Source organism: Eretmochelys imbricata, chromosome 1, assembly GCF_965152235.1.
Source record: "Eretmochelys imbricata isolate rEreImb1 chromosome 1, rEreImb1.hap1, whole genome shotgun sequence".
NCBI lineage: Eukaryota > Metazoa > Chordata > Testudines > Cheloniidae > Eretmochelys > Eretmochelys imbricata.
The window spans coordinates 257386030-257411763 of record NC_135572.1 but is presented as its reverse complement, the minus strand read 5'-3'; the positions used below and the strand labels follow the sequence as shown (position 1 = coordinate 257411763).

Here is a 25734-nt window from a genome sequence, read left to right as displayed (position 1 = left end):
CTATTAGCCAGGATGGGCAGGGAAGCAAAACCCAGCTTTGAAGTGTCCCTAGCCTCTGTTTGCCAGAAGCTGGGAATGAGTGACAGGGGATGGATCCCTTGATGATTGCCTCTTCTGTTCATTCCTTCTGAAACACCTACTAATGGCCACTGTCAGAAGACGGGATACTGGGCTAGATGGACTATTGGTCTGACCCGGGATATCCCTTCTTGTAAGAGGTCCGCCCTTGTCAGAAAACTGCTTATGCATTCGGCAAATTATACAAAATCCTTCATCTCTGATGCAAAATTGATGGGTATTTAGCTTTTCATTAATTCTGGAAAGTGCATTTACATCTCAGTTTCTCATATTGCCTAGCATACTTTTCTGTGCCATTTGCTTCTTAGTTATTTGGCCCACCACTTTCAGTATTACACTATGAAGAGTGGTTTAATGCATTCCAAAGATTTTTCCCAGTGTTTTTTTTTTTTCAATCAGTCTTGTCTGTGTATATGTTTTTTTTATGTATAAATGTGTTTAAAATAGTGTGCAAGTAAAGGATTGATTTGCAAATTCCAGATGAGTTTAGTTACAAGCAAGTTGATGTTGGTTCAAACTAAGGAAAAGCTAATCTTATATTATAACTCAAACTGTTGGGCGTGATTAAATGAAACTTTTGACAGCCTGAATATTAGTAACTGTGTCTGGAAAAAGAAATTTGTTATGCCCAGTCTTTGTCTATTTTAGATCATCTTCTGTATAAAAACCTTTTACTGGAGACTGTTCATAAAGCTTAAACAGAATCCGAACGCTTGCGGGATAGTCCTAATGCAGTACATGGTTTGGTTGTAAGGTACTTCGGGATATTTTGTAACTTTCTTATTTTTAATAAAGGTACCTGTTGCACAGTGGAGGGGTCTGTGGAAGAATAATGGCAGTGGGAATGGCCAAGGGTGGGAGCTGCCAGCTTTTTTCTTTTTTTCTCTTTTCTTTCAAGGTACTAAAGAGTGCTAGGCAATTTTAACATCTTATCTCTACTAAAATATCCTCTCTGTTATTTCATCTCCCCTCCCATCTGTCCATTTGTTTTTCCCTTGCTCATGTGTTTACATTTAGTTTCTCAGATTAGAAGCTGATTCAGGCAGAGATTTTACTACAACCTAATCAAGGCTTTCTAGGGTGCTACTGCAATACAAATAATTAATAAGAGTATGTTTTATAATCTGGACTGACAAGGATCTTGAGCATGGTGGACTGCTACGAAGACAATTATAGTGTTATCATTATCATAGTGCTCTGTTGCCAGTCCCCAGGCATCCAAAAATCATGAATCAACCCCCCACCCCACCCCCTCCAAAAATCATGAGTTTCTTTTTAAAATAATAAACTCTGGGCTCTTTTTCTTTGCTTTGTGGCTTCTGAACCTTTAGGGATCGCTTTATTCTGCAGAAATATACTTCCTGTTTTGAGTGCGAGCACTGAGATTCTTATGCATTCGCATGATTCCAGCAGCTGGGACTCTGAACAACAAATATCACAGGATTTGCCATAAAATCATGAAAGTGGGCAACACTGATAGTGCTGTATGTTCTGTAAAAGATACACTGTGTCAAATGAAAGGCTTTGTGTTCCAAAGAGAGTGCAGGCTTAAAGGCATGAAAAGGTACAGGACAATATGATACAATACAGTACCAGATGAAACAACATGTGGTCTTCATGGCTGGTAGGTTTCAGTGAACAGGTTGGCTTTTGAATTTAAGTGAGTCGATTATTCCAACCCCTCCTCCCCGGTACAAAAAAGTTCAAGAAAAGCCTGTTTTGATTAAAGAACTATTTTTAATTTCCCCTTTCCAGTTCAGTTCTGGTTTATAAACTTACTGGACTCCTGATAAATAGCCCAGTGGTGCAGTAATATGGATCAATGAGATGTGTCAGGTCACTTCTTTGAATTCTCCACATTTCGTCCATTTTTGATTATTTAATCCTCCACATTTCTGCAGAACGGTGGACGTTTTCATAAGACTACTGGTTTCTCTGCCTAACTATTTTCATAAAGAGCATGGCTGATAACTTCCAGAACCCCATATATTGGGCGATTTATTTTGTTTGGAGACAGATCACTCTATTGGATGGCTTAAGGGAGAGGTTAAAGAGTGAAGAATTGTTTTAGGAATAGTTTAAAAATAGTCTATATAACGTGTGGTTTATGACTTCAGTTCTTTCTATGTAAATGTTCCCCAAATCATGGTTTCTAACCTGAGACATTTCTTGTTCAGTAACATGTTGCTAATCAATACAAAGTATCATTAAAAACTGAAGGAAAGTGAAAAGGCAATGGAACAAAGTTTTTCTGGAGCTCTTAAACAAATCTCCCATAGGAAACCATTAAAATCACGATGGTTATTGGATTCTAAAAGAAATACAATTTTTAATTAGAATAGTAGAATCCAGTGCTGACTAGAGAGGGGAAAGGGTGAATGGAGGTGCACACAAAGCCCTGAGAGGGGGAGATTGGGAGACCATAGTATGGAGAAAAGGTTGCACACAGAGCCTCTGGTATGAGGGAGGGAGTGTGTACAAAGAACAGAAATTACATTTGGGTTATTCAGTACTCCTTATGGGTGTCAGGTGCATTTAAATACCAGCCCATATTTCATTGCACTTAAGTGTACTATATTCTGTTTTTGCATTTTACAATTCATTACCTAGATCATGCCAAAAAAAACAAGTGGCATCTACAAAGGCTTCGTAGCAATGGGAACATTATCAACGTGGAACTCCTTCTGAGCATGAAACACAGCGGCGAGTTGGACAGAGCTCAGCTGTACCGTGTACATATTCCCAATCCTTTCCTGCACTCTTTACCAGGTTTTCAGCCCAGGACTGCATGGCTGAAAGATTAGAGCACTTCTCCCATTGTACCATCAAGATCAGATGCTCAAGGATTTTTTTTTTTAAGTTTCTAGTTCTGTATGAGGTTTGTTAGGCATACAGGAATTTGCATACATTAAATCATTTTCAAGCACTAATTAGAAAAAAAGGGTATATCATATTGAGTGTCAAAGCACAACTGTTACCTTGTTTAAAAAAAAGAAAGTAATTAAACACTCTTAACAGTTCGAAATTTTATTGCCATTGGCAGATGGTTAATTATCTTGTGATCTTGCTTTTCCTGGGCTTTGGAAAACACCAGTGCAGCTGCAGTTTACACATATTTTTTTTGCGGGATGATATTTTTAGATTGGTTTCCTATGGTAAGGCACTTGTTTACCTCAATCTCCAGCCTTCTGGCTATACTGAGCCAGACCCTCTCATCCTTTGGTTTAGAAGAACTCTGCAGCAATATATATTGTTATATAATACAGAAATGTAAAAAGCGGGGCGCTTGCTGTTTGTACATTGTAAGTGGCATTTTTCGACATTTGTTATGTAATACTTAATTCAAATACATAAATGGCCATATTCTGATACCCTTATGCACATGGGCCACTCCTGTATTTCACAGTAGTGGCCCTATTGAAGTCTCAATAGCACGATCCGTGAAGCAAGGTGCTACTAAACTGGAATAAGGGTATCAGAAAATGTTGAATTGGAAGTCAGTTTTTGGGCACAGTGGCATTTAATTTAAACAAGAAGAGAATAAAGAGTAAATTCCATCACTGTACAGAAGGAAAGTGCGGTGTCAAAAACCCGAGCTTTAAAGAGAAGATTCTATATATCTGGAGGCCCTTCTGCTTTTGCATTAGGGGAGAAAAGAGTGATCAGGGTTTTAATAGTAAAAATCAGCAGATTCTGGAAGATAACATATTTATGTGAACAACCTTATACACAGAGGGAGAGGCCTTAGCTAGGTAGCTTGCCAATAAGACACACTGAGTAAATTAGAACGTTAATAATTTTTTTGTTTCTTTGAGTGCCTACAATAGCAGCAGTTGAACTAATTATAGTGCAGTGGTTAAAACACAGAACTGGAAGTCAGGGTACCTTGATTTTTGGTTTTGACTCGCCTTGTGACCTTAGGCCAAGTCAGCTTAATTTTGTGTGCCTCACTCTCCCCATCCTTAAAATGTGTTTTAAAGAAGTTATCTTTGTTAAGCACTTTAAGAACTTTGGATGATTCAGGGAAAACTTTGACAAAACTATGCCTTCTCCCCCCACCCCCACCCCCATTCCTTTCATGAAGTTTCGATCTCTTTTCAGGAAAACTAGTCCCAGCCTCTGTCTTTATCTATTCATCAGTGCCTCTTTACTTTGCTCCAGTGGGAATCTGGGGTGAAATCCTGGTCCCACAGGCATTGATGGGAGTTTTTTCATTAACTTCAGTGAGGCCTGGATTTTACCTCTGAAGCTTAGCGTTTCCAGGAGGCTGGTCATTTTGACAAAACTTGGGCTATTGAACAAAATAAAACCATAATGCCATGGGATTTGTCATGGAATTCATTTATGATTTTCATAAATCCAGTTTGAGCTTCACAATGGTTAATGCATATTTTATTTTATTATGGCTTGGAATACAAAATAGGTACATTCAATTTTCTCTTTTATACTTAAGTCTTAACTTTTCTACCTGGTTGCAGTCACAAAGAATTAGATGCTTTCTTCCTCAAAAAGCCATGAATGACTCACCTAGAGCGGCGGTTCTCAAACAGTGGGTCCCGACCCCATTTTAATGGGGTTGCCAGGGCTGGTGTTAGACTTCTTGAGGCCAGGGCTGAAGCCAAAGTCCAAGCCCCACCACCAAGGGCTGAAGCTGAAGCCCAAGGGCTTCTTCATCCTTGGGTGGCAGGGGTCAGGCTTTGGCTTCAGCCCCAGGCAGCAGGGCTCAGGTTACAACCTCCCAGCCCAGAGCGAAGCCCTCAAGCTTTGGCCCCTCCCCAGGGTGGCAGAGCCTTGGCTTTGACCCCCCCACCGTACAGGGTGGTGGGGCTCAGGCTTCGGGCCCTCTTCCCAGGGTCATGTAATAGTTTTTGTTGTCAGAAGGGGGTTGCAGTGCAATGAAGTTTGAGAAACCCTGACCTAGAGTCATCCAGTGTACAGCCTGATCTTAGCAAACAAAAATCTCATCTTACATTAAAGACAAATTAGCCAAACAGGCTTTGCTTAATATTTCTAGAAGCAAAGCTGTCGGGGTGGTATGTTAAATATTTCAGGTAATTAATCTGACCATTTTAGTCAGATGCTTTATGTTCAGACGTATGAACCAGAAAATATATATCAAGAGCAATGTCTTTCTGTCACTTACGTATAGCACTAAGAGTTATATCAGCAAATAAGATGTTCACTGACTTAATGTGAATTATGAAACAGCCTCTTTTCTTGTTTTTGTGCTGTTGAGTATACAGTTCTTACAGATGTTTTTTCCCCCCAGCCTTTCATTACCCTCAACTCAATGTGTCTCAATTGATGAAATCTTCTTGGGTGAGAACAGGTATGTAGACTATATAAGGGTAGATAGCTGTGAGACCATTTTTGTTAGCCGGGTCCTAGATAACACATTAATAACTTTTGAGATTGCTTACGGTTTGAGGTAATAACTATATTTAGGTCTGAATAAACTCCAAAGCAAAAGAATGAATAACCTGGAACTGCTGGGAAATGCACTTGTGTAGAATGAACTATTGCAATTCCTTGTTTATTGGCTCAAAAATTGTTTTATATTTAGAATGCAGTTTATTCAAAGCGCAGTAACACAGCTCCGGTGTGCAGAGGGTGCTGTATACACTAACTGCCATTTAAGTTGGACATTGCTTTATTTTATTTTTTTTAAGCTATGTTTTTTTTTTAAACTTTTAACACTTGATTTATTCATGGCACCTTTCACCAAAGCACACACGGCTGTGCAACAGAATACAAATAGATGCCATACAATTTAAACCGTTTTAGGGGCTGTAATGATGCAGCTCCATCCTATTTTGTTTTTCCCCCCAAATTAATTTCCTGCAAATTGCTCTCATCCAAGTCAGCTGACCTAATTTGCCCTGAATATAATCATAAAACAGTGAAAGTTAGTGCTTTCTGTAACTATGCCCTTCTGGTGTGGAATACACTTGCTGCTATTATTTGTAATTCTCAATCTATATTAATTTAAAAGAAGGTGAAAAAATTATATTGTCAAGTTTCCTGCATTTAATTGTTCTTGATCACTGATCATTTATATTGCTGTTTAATTCTGAGATACTTCATTTGTGATTAGAGCCAGTTGAAAGATACCACTTATTTTGTGTGGAAAATTTCTTTTTGGCGGGCGAGGGGGAGAGAGAGTATCTAAAACTTCCTGTGACTTTTTTTTTCCCCCCAATGGAGAAACTAGAACAAAAAGCTTAAAAAAAAAAAAAAAAGCATTTGAAAATCATTTAGGCTTAAAAAGAATTCAAAACTGAAACACAAACATTAGTACTGAAAACCAAATTAAAAAATGAGAATTTTAGCCAAAAATATATAAACTTTTCTGAAAACTGAATTTTTTGGTCAGACTCTTCTGAGCTTTTGATCCATTTTTTCAACCAAGAAAAAACTAAAATTTGACCAAAATGAAAATTTTGTATGAAAATTTTCATCCAAAAAATGTTTCAACCAGCTCTGTTTGTGAAGGATATTTTTGATAAATTAATTTCTGTTGCTGAGAGTGTCAGTCCAGCACCCTCCTATGATTGAAATTTCACAAGCAGGTAAATTCTTTTCCATGCACCTGTGATTGAGAAGTACACTAGGGTAGTGCTAGTCACAGAGTCAGCTGCTTTTCTATACATTCATGGACCGCTAAAGGGCCAGGCTATTATTGTTTCACCAGCCAGGGAAAGAACTGCTCCAGCTTTGGGACTGATCAAAAACTAACACTCTTTTATGTGGCTGAGTCAGTTTCCATTAGTCAGTCAAATCATGGGGGTGGAACAAGTGATGGAAGCCATCTTAGAAAGTGGGAGAGTGAAGCAGTGGTCCCTCTGGCCCTGAAGGGAGCAAGAGATGCTCCTGGAATGTGGCCCACACCAAGAAAGGAGCTTTCCTGTAGAGAGGCAGAAAGAGAGGAGATGCTGAGAAAAGAGCAGGCGGAGGGGAGGCTGAGTTAAGGAACCTCGCATCTTTGTGTATGTGAGATCAGGGGATGGGGGTGTTCAGTAAGAAAAGGCCAAGGAAAAGCAGCCTGAAATGGGAATGCTGCGAGGAAGTCTCTGGGGAACACAATTATGGCTAGAGGCTGCCACAGTGGCGGCTCGGGGCCTGGGGAAGGAAGTCTCAGCTAAAGGACTGTAGCAGGTGCGGGCTTGGAATTCCAGCCTGCTGGAGACCAGATTCAAAAGGGTGAGGTCCAAAGTAGAAAGGCAGCTGCCCAGCATGGACAAGCCCTAAAGACTTTAGAACCTGTGGGTTCCTTTCAGGGGAGTGCATGGGCCCATAGAGGTTAGAACCTGTCTGAACCAAAAAAGGGCTTCTGTGCCCAGTAACTACTGATGGAATTGCTAAATGTGGTATGCATTAATGACGATGATTAGTGTAACCCCTTTAACTGAATTGCCGTGGTGGCTCTAATGGTTGGAGTGTCTACAGCATTTGCCTCCTGGGTTGTCCAAGCCACTCGTGCTAACCAGTTTCTGTGCACCACTGCTCTCATAGGCTTAGGCTCGGGGCTGTCTGAAACAGGTGATGATACACTCTTCTCCTTTCTGTTTCCTACCTGTTCTGCTATTTCTGTCCTATTTTTATCTTCTTGTTTATATCCCCTATCCCTGCCTACCCCTGACTCTGTGACTGGTGAACTCAAAGTATGGTTAACATTGAAAGCAGGTAAATCGGAATTGGTTATAACTTTGAATTCTTTACTCTCTGCTGCTTGTGTTTTGATATATATCATTATATATATTTTTTCATATATTTAGCTTTTTTGGAGGCAGGGCTGTCCCATGACTGCATTTGTTCTGGACCAGTCTAGCCCCTGTGAAGTTCCAGGAATCACCTCAGCGTTTTTTTCTTTTAATACCCCTTCTTCCAAGGTCTTGCATTGCAACTTGCAATCTCCCGCTGAGCTGGGAGGGATTCCTGTATGAATATTTCAATGCTATGCCAGCAGAGGGCTCTAGAGAATGATTCAAGGCCTGCAATTGAAGTTGCATAAAAGACACTAATGCTTCTTGCTAATTTGTTTGTTCTTGGGTTGATTTTTTTTTTTTTAATGTAGTTCTCTTGGGTGTTGTCAACCAGCGAATTCAGGAGGAAGTGTTTCAGGCTGGGATGGAGCGGAAATTGGCTCAGCTGTTAAATGAGGCTTTGACCGGAGGGCGAATATGGAAACGGGCCACGTTTGCCGGCAGCAACGTTGTGCAGGTACTAATAGGTCAGAGGCTGGACCTGTGCTTGTGTGTGTGTGTATGTGTAAAGGGGAATAAACTGTTCAAACAGTAAATAATACCTAGCACTTGAAGGAAGAAGAGATGAAATGAAAGCCTCTAGTCCAGCTGCCATATGTGACTGATGCATAAATCATGTTGTGCAACTAACATTCTTTTAGCTGCCCTGCTGCCTTTTGAACTAAAGACTGTGATAACAGTGAAAACAATGGGAGTGTTAAATGGTTATAAAGTAAGTATTGTGATTTTAAAAACAATCCTCAGAAACAGCTCTTAAAAGCAGCCTATTTTAAGAACTGACTGAGTTCCTGATTTAGTTGAGGTGTCTTGCAAAGAGAGGGACAAAGCTTTTATGGATCAAAGGCTGCCCCCCCCCTTTGGGGGGGGGGCATACAGCTCTTAAAACGCTTCTAGGTACTCTGTCGTGTTTTGTAACAGTATATAAATATGAAATAGGATAATGCGTCTGAGTGCTGGCTGGCACTTATGCTATGCAGCTAAGGGATCTTGTCAAACAAAATAACATATTACACTTTTTAACTGCCTGTTTGGTCTGATATTCTCAGTCATAGAAGTTGTAGTGAAAGAAGAATTAACTGCACCAGCACCATGTTTGGCGTCCATAACAGCCCCTCCCATGCTGTGATGTCTGGGTGTTGGTGGTTCTCAGACTGTACCTTCATTGTGGCTGGTGGTGTTCATGTGGGTGAAAGCCACCTTTTGGCTGCAAAGGTTTGAAAACTTAACCTTTCCTTAGATTTCTGGCTGTCACAGATGGTCCTTTATCAGCCAGATCAACAAACTGAAACCCAGTCTACCTTTTTAATGGGAAAGTTGTTTAAAAATAACTTTGCCAGCTAATCCATCAACAGTTGACCTAAGAGTTGCCATCCAGGCAGTTCAGACCTGTCATCTTCCTTCAGTATAACCCTGCAGTGTCCCCTCCTGTTTTAATTTCCAGATGTTTGAGGGGTTTGGGGCTCAAAGAAGCATCTGTTCTATGAGTAGTTTGTATTTTATTTCTTTTGCGCCGCTATGATTCACTGTGAATACAGAGCCCTGTTTCAGATTTTTCATTCTCCCCATTGCACATGTTTATCCCTCTGCCTCTTGAAATAAAATAAACCTTATGTCTTACCCACAAAGATGCGATCATATTGAAAATACATACAGTTAGGCTGCATGGAAAAAGTTACTGTTTTATCCTTTAGGTAATAAACCGCCAGTTCTGCCGTTTTTACATGCACAGGTTTTAAGAGAGATCCCTTTCTAGTGATGGTTTCAGAGTAACAGCCGTGTTAGTCTGTATTCGCAAAAAGAAAAGGAGTACTTGTGGCACCTTAGAGACTAACCAATTTATTTGTGCATAAGCTTTCGTGAGCTACAGCTCACTTCATCGGCTGTAGCTAACGAAAGCTTATGCTCAAATAAATTGGTTAGTCTCTAAGGTGCCACAAGTCCTCCTTTTCTTTCTAGCGATAGCATTGTATTTCACTGGGAGAGAACACAGAACTTTACTCCCAGAAGTGGCTGTACTTGTGCTGTATTCTATGGGCCAGGTCTTAGGCCTGGTGTACACTTAAAAGTTAGATCAACCTAGCTACGTTGCTTAGGGCCAGCGGCCCTGGAGTAATTTGTCTAGTGGGGGTGCTGAGGGCAATTGAATCAAGCTGTAAACCCTGTAGATCATGGAAACCACTTCAGTCCACAGGGTGCAGCAGCAGCACCCATAGTTCCAGCACCTGTGCTTAGGGCTGTGAAAAATTTTGTGTCCTGAGTGTTGTAAGTTAGGTTGACCTAACCCTGGTGTAGATATAGCTAGGCCAATGGAAGAATTCTTTGGTTGACCTAGCTACCACCTCTCGGAGAGGTGGATTATCTACACTGATGGAAAAACCCCTCCACTGATGTAGGAAGCATCTGCCCTAAGGCCCTATTGCAGACATGGCCTTAGTCACCAATAACTGTTCCTTTTTACTGCTTCGTTGGTACAAAGGAGCTATCAAGCTTCCTTAACTGGGCAGCAGCTGAGGATTCTCCCAGTGGTGAGGCAGTACAACCTAGTACTGCACCCCACAACCTTTGCTTAATTCCCTAGGGATACCAGCCTTTCATCACTCCTTTTTACCAAACTATACCATACTCTCCCAGCACAACACAGCACTACACCAAACCGCCATAGCTAACTGTGTTAGGTGAGGGTAATTTGGTGAATGGGTGTATGGAGAAGAGACGGTTGAAGGGGGAAGAGTTCAGGTTGTGGTGTATGGTAGTTGTGATAATGTTAAGACACATGCCTGTAGATAAAGGAGGAGAGGGTATATATTGCCAAGTGGCTTAACTTCTCATATCCTTGCTTTTGTGGGCTAATGTCAGGTATGCAGTGTATGTAGCAACCCTGTCCTCTTCACAGTGAAGTTTTGTAGGCTTTATGTATAATACTACCAACAGTCCTTTTGGCGCATAAGTGACACCTGTGATCTGGTACATGTAGTCCCTTGTGCTTGTGTTGGCTGACGATTACCTACTTTATCTCCTGGATCAAGTTATTAACTATCAGAAAGTGACCACACTTCTTTGTAATTTTTCTTTTTTACACTCCATTGTTTGCCAGTACCCACTTAGAAGACAACAGGGAAGAATCTCATGCCCCCACAAACACAACCCTTCATGTGTCTTCACCCAAGTTTGAATCCTAGGGTGAGCATGGAGTTATAATGTCCGCACTATATGACTGGAAATTCTGGAGCACTTTCTTTTAGCTTGCGTGTAACTGAGTGTAAACATGAACGTCAACGTTTCTCCCCCTCCCTGCAGTGTTTTTTCTTCTATAGGCAAAAGAGTAACTAGTACAGTGCACTATTTACAATCTGCGACTCGTCGCCTAAACAGGACTTGTGCTCTTCCCTCCCCAGCCCTCAGAACCACATAGTAGACTGTGAAACTTTGCAGTGTTCCCACCAAAAGTGATGAAGTTCTTTTCAGTTGGGCTGCCCTTTGCAGATAGGTAGTTAATGTAGTAATAGGGTAACCTTGACTTTTGGGGGATCAGCAGCTGTTTTATTAAGGGGGTAACCATCTTTTCATAAGAACTGTTATTCTCTCAGTGTTCGGAACATAGAACTACTGCACATGCTCCTCGTCCTGCCTCTTGCAGCCACTCGCTAACAGGATCTGCTAGAGCAGCAGAGTTTTAGTGTGTACAGTGGTGCTATTTGGGGGAGGTTTAGGCTGGGTATCAGGAAAAACTTTTTCACTAGGAGGGTGGTGAAGCACTGGGTTACCTAGGGAGGTGGTGGAATCTCCTTCCTTAGAAGTTTTTAAGGTCAGGCTTGACAAAGCCCTGGCTGGGATGATTTAGTTGGGGATGGGTTCTGTTTTGAGCAGGGGGTTGGACTAGATGACCTCCTGAGGTCCCTTCCAACCCTGATATTCTATGATTCTATGGGTTTGGCCTGTAATTATTGAGGGTGAGGTAGCAGAAGTGTAGGTTTGAGCCCAGATTCCTGACCCCAATAAAGCTACTCTGCACCATTATATGAGGATTCTTTTGGTGTAAGGGACTCCAGGTGGTGCAGAGCTAGTCCTGTGCCATCATGCCCAGCCCTGGCATAGTGTGACACATGTCTGAGACCAGGGTGGGTGGCTGGAGTGTTGTGGCATTTCAGTGGGCCATTGGCTGCACAATAGCCCCTTGGAGCCTGTTACAAATTGTTGTAACATAGAACATCACCTCTCCCACCTCAGCAGGGGATAGGAGGCATAGAAATCAATTCTCAACTGCAATAAACCTTTTAATTTTGCTGCAGCAGATTCTGCAGGTTTCTCTGAACGAGATTGTGAACTGGTTTGGAGAAGTGTGTGTGTGTGTGCGCGCATCCAGAGGACACCATGACACAAATAACAAAATTTCCAGTCTATGCATGTTATTTTCAACCTTTCTCTTATACTGCAGGCTAGCAGCATGTGGTGCATGATGTAATGCCTTTTCTGATAGCTCTGTTCTAATACCAACCCACAATGAAGTGAAATAAGGGCGCAGACTGCCAGTTGTACCAAACTGTGTGTTGTTTTAGTTAAAAGGACATTTGTCCACTGGAGACTCAACTGAGACCACACAATCATGTCACTTGTGACAAGCCAGTTTGGAACTGAGGTTTCCTGAAGTGAAAGGTACTTTGTATTAAAACACGACACCACTGAGCGCTGTGAAAATTGAAGAGCTTGTGCTGAAAAGGAGGCAATTGTTGATAAATGCTATCACAGTAATTGTTTTCCTTTCCTATGCTGTGAAAGTAGAACTGGCACCGTGGTGGGGGGCGCATTTTTTTCCTTAATTAATATGTTTATTGAAAATCATAACTGGGTAAAATCACTTCTTTAAATCTAAACACTTTTGAACCTTTCATAAAAATAAGAGGTTTGGACTGACAGTACCCAAAGGGCTCATCTTTTCTTTTCCCATTCTCTCATCTGCATTGCTCATAGGGTGGCACGCTCTGTTAGATAAACACCTAAAGCCATAGCTACACACAGGATTTACAGCCTTACAGCTGCTTATTATACACAACACAGTCCCATCTAGGTTTGTGTGTTCGTTCAAATGTTTCACAGAGACTTTCACCTTTTATAGCTTCTTCTTGCAAATGCAAGGCATACTCTGTAGGTTACATTACATCATGCAGACTTAAAGGCACTTGACATTTTTATGAGTAGTCTGTCATGTCAGCTCTCATGCACTTTTATGAGGAATGAGGCTGTTAAGTACTGTTTTAAAAAAACACCACCAGAAGCTCATATGAAAATAATACTTAATTTATGTTAGATGGAAATTATCTATATTCCTTTTGAATGCTGTAGAGAACAAAAAGGTGAATCCTAGAAAAGAATGGCAATTAAGGTTGTGGCACAACGTGATGAAAGCAGTGAAGTTCTCAGTTAAAGGAAAACTACAGAAATTAAGTAACTCATATGGCTAATATTTAGTTATCTAAGAATCTATATGAGAAAATAATTATTATATAAGTGTGGTAACAACCTTGATATCAAAGGGGGGTTCAGCTTTTCACTGAGAGCAGTGCCTTCTTTTGTATGATCAGTGTACCCTTCCCAAATTGACAGCACATAATCTGTTAGTAAAGATTGAGGTTATTTGGAATTTTTATTATTTTTAAATGGAAACTTTAAGAATTTCCACTGTCTTACCTTTTTGTTGGAATTCTTTTGTTAACTTTTGCTACTCCAGCAGCTGCCCTAGCTGGTGAACCACCTGTTAGTTTGCTGGGGGCATGTCTAAAGTTACTGGGGATTGACGATGCTGCGATCGATGCGCCAGAGGTCGATTTAGCCAGTCTAGTGAAGATCCGCTAAATCGACCACAGATCGCTCTCCTATCGACTCCGGTACTCCGCCAGAATGAGAAGTGTAAGGTAAGTCGACGGGAGAGCATCTCCTGTCGATGCAGCACAGTGTAGACCCCGCAGTAAGTCGACCTAAGCTACCTTGTCTCCAGCTACATTATTCACAAAGCTGGAGTTGCATAACTTCTGTCAAATTACCCCCGTAGTGTAGACAAGGCCTGGTTTGATGAACCAGAGGTAGTTCACCAGACCTGTACTGGCAGCAGAGAGCTTGAGGGACCCATCCAGCACATGACGGTGTTCCTGGCGGTGGTGTTTGGGGTGGATCTCTGAAGGGAACTGTAGTGTTTCCATGTACCTTAGGCTTCCAGTAATGTCCTCAGATAGAGATTAAGTCCTCAGGCTCCCCTCTGCCTATGGCTGTTGGACAAACCCGTTTTGTTGTGGCAAACCAGATTTCCAGCTAGCAAAATAGAGGTAGTTTGCTGGCTGGGATAGCTGCTACAGGGACAGACCTTGTAGCTGGCGCCTCATATAGATTTAGTTACTAGTCCCTCCCAGCATGACAATTGCAGAATCAGAGCCTAAATGCCACATTGGATGAATCCTTGATATTAGTCACAAATACTGCGACATGTAGACCCAGCAAGATTGCTTAAGGACGCAGCTGCCATCATTAAAGCTGCACCAGTGTATTTCCTGTTTTTGCAGGTTTATGCAACATCTTACTCAAACCTAAGGTAGACTTTGTGTGTGTGTGTGTGTGTTGCTCATTGAACATATGGTTCATGCTGTAATGTCTGCTAAGTAATCCAGACCCTGGCACAGCTTGACTTAATTGCATTGATGTTTAAATCCTATTTTTGATAGAGCAGAATCTCTTTTTGTTCTTTTTTCCTGTGGGATGTACATATTTCTCAAAAAGAAATAATCCTGCTGTTTACTAATAAATTGGCAACTGATTATAGGATCTTTTGGCTTACTGACACAGTGCAAATGCTTTCTGAGTTGCTCCACTACGTAGATTTTCCTACTGTAATTTATGGACTGGAATTGGTTACCAAGGCAACACTATTCACTGACCTATGGTACTCCTTTGGAAACATTTTTTTAAATTAATTTTTACTGACACTGCAACATAGTTAAGCTTTTAGTCTGTAGAGGTTAAAGCACATGTCTAATATTAACAAAAAAGATGTGATTTATGCAAGCAGAAACGGAGTGAATTGCACTGACGAGGGGGTTTTTTGGTTTTGTTTTTTAATGATTGAAATTCTTGCTTTTTTCATATGCTTCCTCTTCCTTCTCCTCCACCCTCAAAGCACAGATATAAAATACTGGCTCTTGCTTCTTAACACATGGAAGGCATCTCCATTTGATGGGAAAACTGGATTTCTGTGCATTTGTGCTGTCTTTAGCACCTTAAAGCACTTTATAAATTATAAAACAAAAATAATATGAAATTGTACAGAAGACCTCACTGGGAAAATAGTATGAGACCTACTACACGTAAACTTTATATATATATAATACACACTGTGGTCTATGTCTTGTACTATGAAATATATCTAAAATAATACTTTAGATGTAAACTGCTATGTAAGTGTAGAGAAATCCAGAGTTTTGCAAAAGTGGGTGTTAATTACCCCATTTTACAGGTGTTGACTTGATAAAGTGTGCGGATGACCCAAAAATTGAGGGTGTGGTATATAATGAAGAGGATGGGTCACTGATTCAGAGCAAACTAGATTACTTTCTAAACTGGGCATAAGCACCAATATGTGTTTATGGCTAAATTTAAGTGTATACGTCTGGAAACAAAGAATGTAGGCCATACTTAGGGATGGGCATCTCTATCCTGGGAAGATTTGGGGTTATGGTGGATAATCTAGCTGAACATGAGCTCCTAGTGCAGTGGTTGTCAACCTATTTATCATTGTGGGCCACATATGCAGCCCACAAAGTGTTACCTGGGCCACAGGTTGAGAACCACAGTGCCACCTCCCCCCACAAACCCCTATACCCAGTGCCCTCTGCCCAGAGCCCCCTCCACAGAGTGGGGCCAGAAGCAGAGAGCTGGGCAGGGACCCTGACCCTGGACCCCATCATGAGGGATCAGGCGGCGGCCCAGACCCCGGTGGCAGCCTGCAGCCGCTGACAGCCCAGAGCCCACAGGGGAGCCCGGCGCCCGGGGCCTTTAGCACACAGCTCAGCTAGGCTTCAGCTGTGTGCTAATTGGGCTGCATGTGGGCCATGGGTTGAGAACCGCTGTGCCAGTGTGCCACTGTGGCCAAAAGGGCTAATGTGATCCTGGAATGCATAAGCGGGGGAATCTTCAGTAGTAGAGTGCTTATTTTATGCTGTACTTGGCACTGGTGCGACTGTTGCTGGAATAGCGTGTCCAGTTCTGTTGTTCAGAGTTCAAGGACAGTGTTGATAAATTGGAGCGGGTTCAAAGAAGAGCCATAAGAGGATGAGCATGCTCCGGGTTGCAGCGCACCCTGGGCTGCCTGCAGCAGACAGGGCCTGCCTGCCCATCCTCTGCTGACTATGTCCAGACCCGGAGCTCACCGCCAGAGCAGCGGGCTGCCCTGTAAGTCATTATATTAAAATTTTGTACCATTATTTGCAAGCAACAGCTGGTGCAGGGTGGAAATTTGTCCTGTGGGTGACTTCCCAGCTAGGGTGTCCCTTGGCTCGGTGGATGGGATTACCCCTGCCACTGACTGTCTGGGAGCAGCCGTGGAGGGACATGTTCCCGACTGGGCAGCCGCAACAGGCCAGGTGGGGAGGAGCCCTCTCCCCCTCCTGTGCAATCTCTGCTACAGGGCTCTAGTGCCTTCCACAGCAGTGATCCTCTCTGGCCTGGACAGCATCCTAGTGTTGAGCCCCACATGGGACTCCTACTGCACTGAGCTGGGCTTGGAGCAACCCGCTGTGTCCCAGCTGTACCCCCTCCATAGTCACTACCGCCAGCTGGAGGTCAGTGCCTGCTCACCCATGCACAGAGACAGCAGCTGGGCAGCCTGCTCTGCTTCCACCTCAGATGAGCTCCAGGTGAGAGGCGCCCAGGGCACAGAGCTGCTGTGTGCCACACACCAGGCACGCTGCCCCCTGGACTGCAGCGCAGTGGCCCGGAGGAGGATATACTGCTGACCATGATCTGTTTCGTTGGCCCAGCTCAGGCAAGGCTTAAAGTAGGCAGAGTCGCACGGGGTCACAGTCCTGGCAAAAAAGAATTAAAAGTGGAGTCGGGTCACAAAGGGGTGCACTTTTAAGTGCTGCCCTACCAACTGCATGAACATTTATTTCAGCTGGAATTATCAAAGAGCTACCCCCACCATACATTCTTTTTCCAGGTTAATCCCCCCCCTCACCCTTCCAGTGTTATATATCATGGGCAATGGCATTTTATATTGTGTGGTTGCAGCCCACTTAACACATAGAGAACTGCATATGCGGCTCACAGTGGTAAATAGGTTGAGAACCACTGAGTTATAGACAGCTCCTCAGCTGGCAGAAGGGTTGAAGGAGAGTGGGAGGGTGAGATCCTCCCATCTTTTTCCAATCTTTGTACTGAAAAGAAATTTGTCTTGTTTGTGTGTCAGTGTGTGAAATCTAAAGTGTATATTCATGATATAATTGCATCAGAGTCCAATAACACTGTTACGATAAAGGATCTGTCAATTATTTCATCATAAACTTGATGTTCTGAGATGGAATGTTACAGCTAATACAACTGGTGTGAACTGGAATATTGCACTGCACTCCCTAATAACAATTTGAGTGTTGGAAACTGGGGAGGGGAGAGTAGTTGGCTTTGCTTTCATAAGCCCTGATCCTGCAAACACTGATGCATGTGCTTAACTTTAAACATGTGCACAAATGGTTGGAGGAATGGGACTCGAAATCATCAGTTGAATGAATTCCTTATTAGAAGATAATTCTGTGAGAGAACAATACCATTGCCCTACTGTTATGATTCTTTCCATATTGCATTACCTTGGTTCAGCCTTCCATAGAATCATTCCCAGCATTTATTTCACCTACTTTTAAACTGAATGCACCATATAAATGGTTAATCTAAAAATGGTTAAAGTGTATTAGATTTAATTTTACAAGAACAGAGTATTGAGGGTTCTCATCTACAATTTAAATGTTCATTCATGAGAAGGTGTCTACAGGGCTGCCTCAGAGAACACATATTTTTGATTAATGGCATTAAAGTTGCACTGAAGGAATGGCTTCTTAGTGTGTCTTGTAAATTCTTGGCTTCTTGTAGGAAGGTTCGGTGCTCTAGTTGTGAACAAGCAAAATGATTCATTTGGAGCAAATAGAAAGCCTTCCTATACATATGGGTAACATCAACACAGTTTGGGTCTAAGTCAAGTAAATGAAGTCAAAAACAATAAAGTGAAGCCAAAATAGGTGCTTTGGGAATGGCAAGTGAAATCAAACCATAAGGGAAATCAAACCCACGAACCCATAGAGTATTACAAATTCCTGACATCACTTTCCAACTGCATGGTAAAATTTAGCTGGGAATTAACTTCTTTATTTGGCACAAATTTGAATCGCTAGAAGTCACTCCTACTCCCATCCCACACCCAGAAATCTGTGTTACAGCGATACCAAAGTTGTTCAAGCCAAGAACTTCAGCTTTGTGCTTGAGCGGTTGTGTTGTGCAAAGAGTTAGTTCACCGTAAATAATTGCCTCCTCAGCCACCGGGCAGTCATGTCTATAGATTTCTCCCTTTCCTGCAGCACTTGAATGTTGGCCTGTGTAATTAAGGGCACTGATTTAACACTGCATTGATGTAATCATCCACTGGAATAGATGGAGTTTTCTCTTAATAATGAATTGTGATTATTATTCCATTATTATTACTTATGAGGTGATGTCTTGAGTTTTACTTTGGGAGCAAATTATTATGGATTAATGATAAACACCTAACAATCAGTTTTTGATGTCCTCACTTCCTCAGTATTAACTAGAGTGCTGCTAAAATCAGGGATATTTGCATGCTTAGAAGTAGTGTAAAATTAGGTCTTATATTGTCTCTTTAGTACTCTCACAGTCTTGGAGTTGTTTACACAACACGTCTTTCTGCTGGGTTTCTCTGAATACTGTCCATTTCCAGGTTTCGCAGTGAGCATTTAGTGGGGTACCATGTGTTCTGGCGTGCCTGGTCTGATGGATATTAAGATTTCACCTTAGCGGCAACATGTTTTCTCACCGTGATCTAATTTGGCGCCTTTTGCTCTTGCGTCATCAGGGGTTAGTGACAGTGGCAATTCAAAGAGAAGCACTGATTCTCCCTAGGTAAAGCCGTTCTCATCGCCTTTCTTTTTGAGTGCAAACCCATAAGCATAGAAGTGTGTGAGGAAAGGGTTAAAAGATGAAGTATAGGAGAACATATTTGGAGGAAAAAAATTTTTTATTTGAAGTTTAAAACATTCCTGTATCTCTTCAGATTGTCAACGTGTCACGGCTAGTGGGTGCTGATAACCCTGTAGAACTGATCTATTTTGTGGAAGATCAAACTGGAGAGAGGCTCAGCGCTGTAAAGTCTTCAGATCTGATTAACAGAGTTGACATCCAGAGAGCCGCTATCATTCTTGGATACCGCATTCAAGGCGCAGTTGCACAACGTAAGTCCCACCAACTCTGCATCACTGTACCACTGAAAAGAAAGGAGAAACATGACCCTAGTTATGGAAATCTGGAGACTTGCCCAAAGCAAACTGTAATACGTATTATATCATGTCTGTAATGCATTAGAACTGTCTGTGCGATGCCTGTTCTGTGTCCACCAGCCAGAAACGGGACTTTTGAGGCCCTTTGTGCTGCTCCAGCCCCTTTAAGCACCGTGAAGGAGCTGGAGCAGGGGTGAGGCTCTCACCCGTGAATTTACAAAAAATGTAGGGTAATGGGGAAAAAGTATACTTGTGGGATGGAATATTCCATCTATGTGAAATATGCAAGTCTACACAATTTAAATATTACTCTTTTTACAACTCCCTACCCCCCAAAAAAGCAAAAAAAAGAAAGCCACTTTTTCCTTGTGAGTGAAAGATGCTGTTACTGTGGGGAAGGGGTTGTTTGGATCATAACAGCTGCGAGGCATAACTTGTGGCATCTTTTCCTTGATTGAATGTCATAGATCTCATCTTTATTTACTGATCTATTAGTGATGTGTCTGTAGTTTGATCTTGTCATTACCTGTTAATAAGATTTCATTAACTAGATGTGCATGAATATTAGTATAGGAGATCCCTAGCATGCCAACTCAATGAGAGTTGTGAGGCGGGAATGTGAAATGGAAAATATTTACAGCCAAATGAAGCTAAGGTGCCATATAAGAATTACTCTAAACTGTGCACCCTGGTGTGGGGGGAAGGTTTAAAATCTATAACATTTGTAATATCAACAATATAATACCTCTGACTAGATTTAAATCCATAATTAACTTCATTTTTTTTTCAGTGTAGGCAACACATAGAAACATAGGACACAGGACTGGAAGAGGTCTCCTGGATCATGCTGTCCAGTCACCTCCTATCTCAAGCAAGCACGTCTCATAATCCAGTTCATAAATTTAGCAAACTCCATTTAAAACTAGTTAGGTTGTTTGCCCTGAGTACTCCTACTGGAACACAAGACTTTGCTGTATGTAGATAAGAAGTGCGTGACACGAAAGCACAAAGTCATTTTGCTTCGGTAGCAATAGCTAGAATAGTCAAATATAATACAGCATATGTCTGATCTACAAAGTCACTTTCAGAAAGATTTTTATGGAAAAAATGTATATGCCCAGTGAGGTAGTTATTATGAAAATATTAATGATTGGTTCACACATGATTTTAAAATATTATTTTCCCTCTAGTTTAGTAGTTTAGGTAGCTCAGTTACCTTTTAAGCTTATGCTCTATATTTACTAATGTAGTGTAATATTTGTTTGGGAAATATTCACAAAGTTGTAAGGATAAACCAGTATTGGGATGTTATTTAAGAACATAAGAACGGCCATACGGGGTCAAACCAAAGGTCCATCTAGCCCCGTATGCTGTCTTCTGACAGTGGCCAATGCCAGGTGCCCCAGAGGGAATGAAGAGAACAGGTAATCATCAAGTGATCCATTCCCTGTCACCCATTCCCAGTTTCTGGCAAAGAGACTAGGGATACCATCCCTGTCCATCCTGGCTAATAACCATTGATGGACCTATCCTCTGTGAACTTATCTTGTTCTTTTTTTAACCCTGTTATAGTCTTGGCCTTCACAACATCTTCTGGCAAGGAGTTCTACAGATTGACTGTGCGTTATGTGAAAAAATACTTTCTTTTGTTTCTTTTAAACCTGCTGCCTATTCATTTCATTTGATGACCCCAAGCTCTTGTGTTATGAGACGGAGTAAATAACACTTCCTTATTTACTTTCTCCACATCGGTCATGATTTTATAGACCTCTATCATATCCCTCCCTTAGTAGTCTCTCTTACAAGCTGAAAAGTCCCAGTTTTATTAATCTCTCCTCATATGGAAGCTGTTCCACACCCCTCATCATTTTTGTTGCCATTTTCTGAACCTTTTCCAATTCTAATATATGTTTTTTGAGATGAGGCAACCACATCTGCACGCAGTATTCAAGATGTGGGCGTACCATGGATTTATATAGAGGCAATATGATATGTTCTATCCTATTATCTATTCCTTTCTTAATTATTCTCAACATTCGGTTCACTTTTTTGACTGCTGCTGTACATTGAGTGGATGTTTTTAAAGAACTATCCACAATGACTCCAAGATCTCTTCCTTGAGTGGTAACTGCTAATTTAGACCCCATCGTTTTATATGTATAGTTGGGATTATGTTTTCCAATGTGCATTACTTTGCATTTATCAACATTGTATTTAATCTGCCATTTTCTTGCCCAGTCAGCCAATTTTGTGAGATCCTTTTGTAGCTCTTCTCTGTCTGCTTGGGATTTAACTATCTTGAGTAGTTTTGTATCATCTGCAAATTTGCCCACCTCTCTGTTTACCTCTTTTTCCAGATCATTTATGAATATGTTGAATAGGACTGGGCCCTGTACAGACCACTGGGGAACACCATTACTTACCCTCTCCAGTCTGAAAACTGACCATTTATTCCTACCCTTTGTTTCCTATCTTTTAACCAGTAACCGATCCATGAGAGGATCTTTCCTCTTATCCCATGGCAGCTTACTTTGCTTAAGAGCCTTTGGTGAGGGACCTTGTCAAAGGCTTTCTGAAAGTCTGAGTACACTATATCTACTGGATCCCCCTTGTCGGCATGCTTGTTGCCTCCCTCGAAGAATTCTAGTAGATTGGCGAGCCATGATTTTCGTTTACAAAAAACATGTTGACTCTTCCCCAATAAATTTGTTCTTTACTATAGTTCCAACCAGTTTGCCCAGTACTGAAGTCCGGTTTACTGGCCTGTAATTGCCAGGATTCTGGAGCCCTTTTTAAAAATTGGTGTCACATTAGCTATCGTCCAGTCATTTGGTACAGAAGCAGTTTTAAACGATCGGTTACAAACTACAGTTAGTAGTTCTGGAATTTCACATATGAGTTCCTTCAGAACTCTTGGATGAATACCATCTGGTCCTGGTGACTTATTACTGTTTATCAGTTTGTTCCAAAACTTGCTCTAATGTCACCTCAATCTGGGACAGTTCCTCAGATTTGTCACCTAAAAAGAATGGCTTAGGTTTGGGAAACTCCCTCACATCCTCAACAGTGAAGACCGATGCAAAGAATTAATTAATGTAGTTCCTCTGCAATGGCCTTATCGTCCTGAGTGAGTCCTTTAGCATCTCAGTCATCCAGTGGCCCCACTGGTTGTTTAGCAGGCTTCCTGCTTCTGATGTACTTAAAAAAAAAATTGCTATTACTTTTTGATTCTTTGGCTAGGCTGTTCTTCAAATTCTTTTTTGGCTTTTATGTTCCTTTCTATTTACCTCACTAGCATTTAACTTCCACTTTTTAAAGCATGCCTTTTTGTCTCTCACTGCTTCTTTTACTTTGTTTTTTAGCCATGGGGGCATTTTTTTGATTCTCTTACTATGTTTTCTAATTTGGGGTATACATTTAAGTTGAGCCTCTATTATGGTGTCTTTAAAAAGTTTCTATGCAGCTTGCAGGGATTTCACTTTTGACACTGTACCTTTTAATTTATGCTTCACTAACTTCCTCATTTTTGTGTAGTCCCCCTTTCTGAAGTAAAATGCGACAGTGTTGGGTTGCTATGGTGTTTTCCCGCTACAGGGAAGATGCTAATGGCTGTGTACACCCAAGTGTGTTTTTAAGTTTGTTCTCTTTTATTTTATCATTTTAAATGAAATTTCATTTCCAAATAATTAATTTTAAAAAGTTTGAAGATCATAAATCACAAATAAAAAGCATATATGTTATTTTTATGTGTTTGTCTCTCCTGTTGCTGTCAAAAGCCCACGGAAACCAAAGGAAAACTTAATAAACTGATAAAAACAGTGAAACCGACTATACTCCAAGTGGTATCAAATGTGCAAAGTAAACAAAAGGGAAAAAATCTGATAATTATTTTCCTCTAATCTCTTCCAGTTGTACCAACTAGAGTTACTTGTAAGAATAATACACAAAAATAAATTCACACAGAAATATTAATTTTAGTTTGAAAGTGCTCCTTTAAAAATTACAATTCTGACTGAAAATGTTTTACCTGCTATTGTTTCAAGTAGCATCTATAATTACTGTAAATGAAATTGACTAGAATTAATTTTCTCTATTTCCAGTTTGTTTACTTTGTGCATAGTCAGTTTCCTTGTGTCCCCTTGTATAATTAGTTTCCTCCTTTGTTAGTAGGGATTTGCACATAATAACGGGAAAGAAAAACATTTAGTAAATAAACTGGGAAAATATGATTGCAGAACTCAGGGCTAGGTGTAATACTGTACATGAAAATACTGTTTAACCTGTTTTTTGTAGGTGACTGGATTTCAAATTGACTGTGTCCCTTTTACAAAGTCAGTGTACAAGCAAGAATGCTAAAAGTTCTCCCACACTGTTCCATGTCAACTCAATTTATGGCTCCTCCTGAACAGAGAGGACTAATCATGTCAAAGGCTGTGATGGAAACCCATTTTCACTTGCAACTTAAGCACAGGTCTCCAGAATTGAAAGTAGGCTTTAAGACAATTGATCATTTGCTCCACACTTGTGTTTCCTGGCCAAGATGTACATTAAGTAATACGTTTATCACCTTGCCTATACGGCAGTCTGTTTCCTATAAATGTAGCTCTTTGCTAACAATTATGAGAGTGTAGAAATGAATATCCCCTAAAGTGTCAACAGATAAAAAAAAAAATATAACTGTATAAAATTCTTGTCTCCCCACTACCCCCTTCTAACTCCGCAGCTGTGGATAAAGTGAAAGAGTCATCGTCCGAGTCTCAGAATAACAATCTGTGGATTATTGTTGGTGTGGCAGTCCCAGTGGCTGTGGTGCTGCTTATCATTATTATTTTATACTGGAAGCTCTGCCGAACAGACAAGTTGGAGTTTCAGCCAGACACCGTGAGCAATATCCAGCAGCGACAGAAGGTAAAAGGGGATGGGAAGATGTGTTGGGAATAGTTAAGGTAACCTAAGCACTTGTGAATGCAACAGTCTAGGAAATATATAGTGTCGTTAGATGAGAAGGTGAGACGCACCATGGCAGAGGCTTCCTGCAATCTGGAAAAAAAAAGTGGAACTGCTATGAATTACACAATAATATAAATCCCCAAAACTCAGTGGTTCCCATTGCTTTTCCTTTGCTTGTTGTATTATCTAATGCTGTGTCACACCCCTAGGATCTGTCCTCCCGTTGGGGAAACCTAGGTGACGAGGTTGAAAGAAACTTGCCTGCATCATTTTAATCCATCTTCTTACCATTATTCCTTGTGAGAAAGATGCTGTATTATTCCTTCTAGATGCAAGAAATTCTCTAACTTTGTCTGGATCATCTCTGTGTCTTTTGAATACCTCATAAGCCAAACTGTTCCACTGCCCAATTGTCCCATTAATTCCTGGAAGTCAAGACTTATCTTAAGGCTCCTTCGACATAGGCTATTACAAATTTACTAAGTGTTTTGCAAGTATATTGCAAAAAGCATGTATTTTGTCCTCTTAACTTTCTAACTTGCCTTTACAAGTGGATTTAGCTTCCAGAAATGGCAGCTAAAACCTTTTATCCCTCCCACCAATCATGTACAATTTGTCTTATCACAAATAACATAGTACATGCATATAATGAAATCTTATAACCTGGGCTGTGTAATGGGTCTGTTCTTGGACATTTTCGTTGCTGTGCAGTTCTGTATGGCTGTGTGTGTGTATGTATACAGAGATATGTGTGTGTGCTCTACTGAGTGGAATATATCAGACTTTGGTCATTTCAGTTCTCTGTGCTGACAGAACTCTTCCTTTAACTTCCTGGAGAGAGAATCTTTTGTTTTTTGGAGCTGATATACTGAGCTCACTCAATATTGATAGAAATATGCAGTTGGTTAACAACTTAAAGCTCTGTCTACATTGCAACCAGAGGTTTAATGTGTAGCTTTTGTAGATGTACCTGCACTATCTTTAATCTAGCTAGTTAACTACAAATAACAGTGATGCCCTGGTGCCACAAGCTTCAGTGCAGGCTGTATAATCCCACCTGGTCCCCCGGGTAGATACAGGCATTGGTAGGCATGATGTAGCCTGTGCTGCAGTGTTCTCATCATTTAGTGAACTACCTAAATTAAAGATAGCATGGGTGTGTCTACATGAGCTGAAGATTACACCCCTACTTGCAGCATAGATGTAGCCTGAGTATTCAGCCACAAATTTTTATGTGGTATGTGCAACATTTCCCTCCACAAGTTTATGTGGGGCAAGGCATTGTCTGGCCTTGCTGTGTTTCCCAGAAGTGGGGAAAGGTTTGGAAATGTAAAAAAATAAACAAGCAAAAACCCCCACCCAAAACAACCACTTTGCTTTGACTCAGTACTGATTCACAGGGAAGT

The 25734-nt window shown here is 41.1% G+C and overlaps 1 protein-coding gene across 1 annotated transcript in view; it reads left to right on the top strand.

The window, feature by feature from the left end:
- Positions 1–25734, top strand: part of KIAA1549 (KIAA1549 ortholog) — a 202126-nt gene that overhangs the window by 127961 nt on the left and 48431 nt on the right. Inside the window, exons 7-10 of the mRNA XM_077807537.1 lie at positions 5348–5407; positions 8153–8298; positions 19156–19333; positions 24102–24286. Coding sequence (XP_077663663.1) covers positions 5348–5407; positions 8153–8298; positions 19156–19333; positions 24102–24286 — 569 coding nt within the window. The remainder of the gene's footprint in view (positions 1–5347; positions 5408–8152; positions 8299–19155; positions 19334–24101; positions 24287–25734) is intronic.